The following is a 2,765-nucleotide window of genomic DNA, read 5'->3' on the forward strand; positions in this document are numbered from 1 at the left end:
AACTTTCTCTCACGAGTTGGTCTGCCAGTCTAATTACCTCAGTAACTTTCAACATATAAAAGACCAGAGTATTTGTCTTTAAAGCTATCAGGGAAGTGGGAGCTATTGCTGTAAGACTTTGTTTATGTGAAGGCAGCTACCAAAGAAGCAGAAGACAGGAAGAAAGGAGAAGAGTCATGGCCCCAGAAGAGTTGTTGTTTTTCAAATGCTTTGCCCTAAAACCTTGTGCCCAACACAAAGCTTTTGATATAGATAAACATGGAAAAAAAAAAAAAAAAGCCTGAGTACCAATCCTTTATGTTGTGTTTTAGGAGTCCAACTATCCATCACCAAGAAGAAATCTATTAGTTTTAGACCGGGGAATTCCTTTACCTAAAAAATTAGAATGAAAGAACCTTTGGATGGTGAATGTGGCAAAGCAATGGCACCGCAGCGGGGGCTTCTGGACAAAATTAAAGAAGAACCTGACAATGCTCAAGTAAGCATTTCATATTTATTTAAAAATTTAAAAAATTTCTTCTTTTCTACCTGGTGAATTCAAATTTTTAGTTAGTTTCTGACTTGTAAGGTAACTCAAACTGATTTTTTCCCCATTAGATGAGTAAATCACCTTTTCTGCTCTTTGAATGAGAAAAGATCTTGGTAACTCTATTATTTTTCTTTTTGTGAGAAGAAAGTAATGTGTATTACCCTTTTTCCATTGGTACCTTTTTAAAAAGTTCTCTTGTATCTGATAGTAGTTTCCATTTATTCTGTATTTGTGGTCTATTCTATGCCAGGCTCTGGGGATCCAGGAGTGAGCAAAATCAGTTTAGTCCCTTCCTTCGTAGAGCTTTTGCAGGTTAGTAGAGGAGATAGACATTACACAAGTATTGATCACATGATATATATAATTACAAACTAAGACAAGTGCTGTGGAAGAAAAGCCTGAAATGGGGAATCTGACCTAGTTTTGATTGGGGGCAGGGGGCTAGAGAAGGATTTGTCAGCTGAATTATGAAGAATGAATTGACTAGGCGAAGGCATGGAGGAGAGTGTTCCAGGTAGAGTGATCTGCATACAGGAAAGCTCTGATTTGGGAAGATGATTGGTTCTTTTGAAGGACTGCAAGACCAGTGGGCCTGGAACAGAAGAGGTGCAAAAATGGTGATGACGATGAAAATGATGATCATAATAACAATACTAATAGTGATATTAATATGTCAATATGTAGAGTATATTATATCATAATAACATGACCTTATAAATACTAACTTATTACTATGAACACTTATATGTACTTAGACTGTGCCAGGCACCATTCTCACAACCATATTATTATCCCCATTTTAGAGATGAGGAAACCAAGTATAAAGAGGTCAAGCAGTTTACCACAGATCACAGCTCATAAATAGCAAAGATTGGATTCAAACCCAGGTATCAGACTTCAAAGCCTATGCTATCCTACTTCTAGGATGAGGCACTGTAGGTAGTTTGGGGCCAGATTATGCAGAACCTTGTGGACCTTGTTACGAAATTTGGTCTTCTCCTGAGAGCTTTGGGAAGCCATTGTAGGGTTTTACTTGGGAGAATAAGATAAACATGTTTGGAAAGATCATATGGCTACCTTTTAGGGACCCAGAATGGAAATCTGTGGAGATTAGTGTGGAGAGACCAGTTAGTTGTTTTGCCAAAAAATGATTTTTTTTTTCCTTTGTGGACCATTCTTTTGCTTTATACTCTAGTTATTGGCTTCATTGCATAACCAAATCAATAATACTGAAAATATAAATAATAAAATAAGTAATAATGATAATACTCTATTTCTCTTATTATCTCAAAGGCAGTGTCATTCCAGGACAGGGATGTCAAGTAGATGTTGTCTTGTTCATCCACTCCATGCCTTCCTAAAATGCTGTGCTGCGAAGGGTTCTGAGGTAGTGTCTGCAGGATGTGGGGTGGGGGATGGTGGTATCCATGACACTTATTTTCCCTCCAGATGGTAAATTCTTTCTCTTCTTTTGCCAGAAGTAACCATTTGTTTGTCAAGTTTGGTGGGTTCTACCTTTTAAGAATTTTTTTTACCCTGCCCTTTCCTCCCTGTTTTATTATTTCTCATCTGGACTTTTATAACAGTTTTCTATTCATCGTCATGTCTTCAGTCACATATCTCACCAAAACTCTGTATAGTGATACTCTTTTTTTTTTTTTTTTTTTTTTTTTTTTTTTTTTTTTTTTTTTTTTTTTTTTTTTTTTTTTTTTTTTTTGAGGAACAAGAGCCAAGTTTTTAATTTGATCATTTCTTCTATTAGAAGTACTCCTTAATGACATCCTTGGCCTGAGACTCTTTGCTTAACCACCACACAACTGCAACCATCTGCTTTACAGGGTTTTTCCTGTCTGTCAGTTTTACAGAGGCCTACCCATTCCCCTAGTTTCTTGTTACCATCAACCTTAATTAGGTTGATTTGTCATTCAGCACAAGGGCCTTTACCAACTTGACATAAGCTCATCAGAATTGGATACAAGCACACAGAGATGGGCTTGGCACTTGTCTAAGGCTTTGGCAGCTTCGGAATCCCACATGCTAGGCCGTCCTGGATGAGGGTGGTCTGCAGCACCACTTGTAAAGCAGTATTAATGTCCATTACACCTCCAGTGGAAATGCTTTCCTCCACCAAGGCGGTGGGTTATGGCCACAGCAATGGGTTATGGGTGGAGCCAAATCTTGAATGCACCGGGGCCTCTACCTCCCACGCAATTCCCCAGCAACAGGGAAAGAGCAC

The 2,765-nt window shown here is 38.2% G+C and overlaps 1 protein-coding gene across 1 annotated transcript in view; it reads left to right on the forward strand.

The window, feature by feature from the left end:
- The first annotated feature begins 311 nt into the window (after positions 1-311).
- ZMYM6 (zinc finger MYM-type containing 6) overlaps positions 312-2,765 on the forward strand; it is a 43,922-nt gene continuing 41,468 nt past the window's right edge. The window contains exon 1 of the mRNA XM_007453846.1: positions 312-478. Within this exon, the coding sequence (XP_007453908.1) occupies positions 386-478 (93 nt within the window). The 5' untranslated portion in view covers positions 312-385. The remainder of the gene's footprint in view (positions 479-2,765) is intronic.

This window comes from Lipotes vexillifer, unplaced genomic scaffold (assembly GCF_000442215.2).
Source record: "Lipotes vexillifer unplaced genomic scaffold, Lipotes_vexillifer_v1.1 scaffold213, whole genome shotgun sequence".
NCBI lineage: Eukaryota > Metazoa > Chordata > Mammalia > Artiodactyla > Lipotidae > Lipotes > Lipotes vexillifer.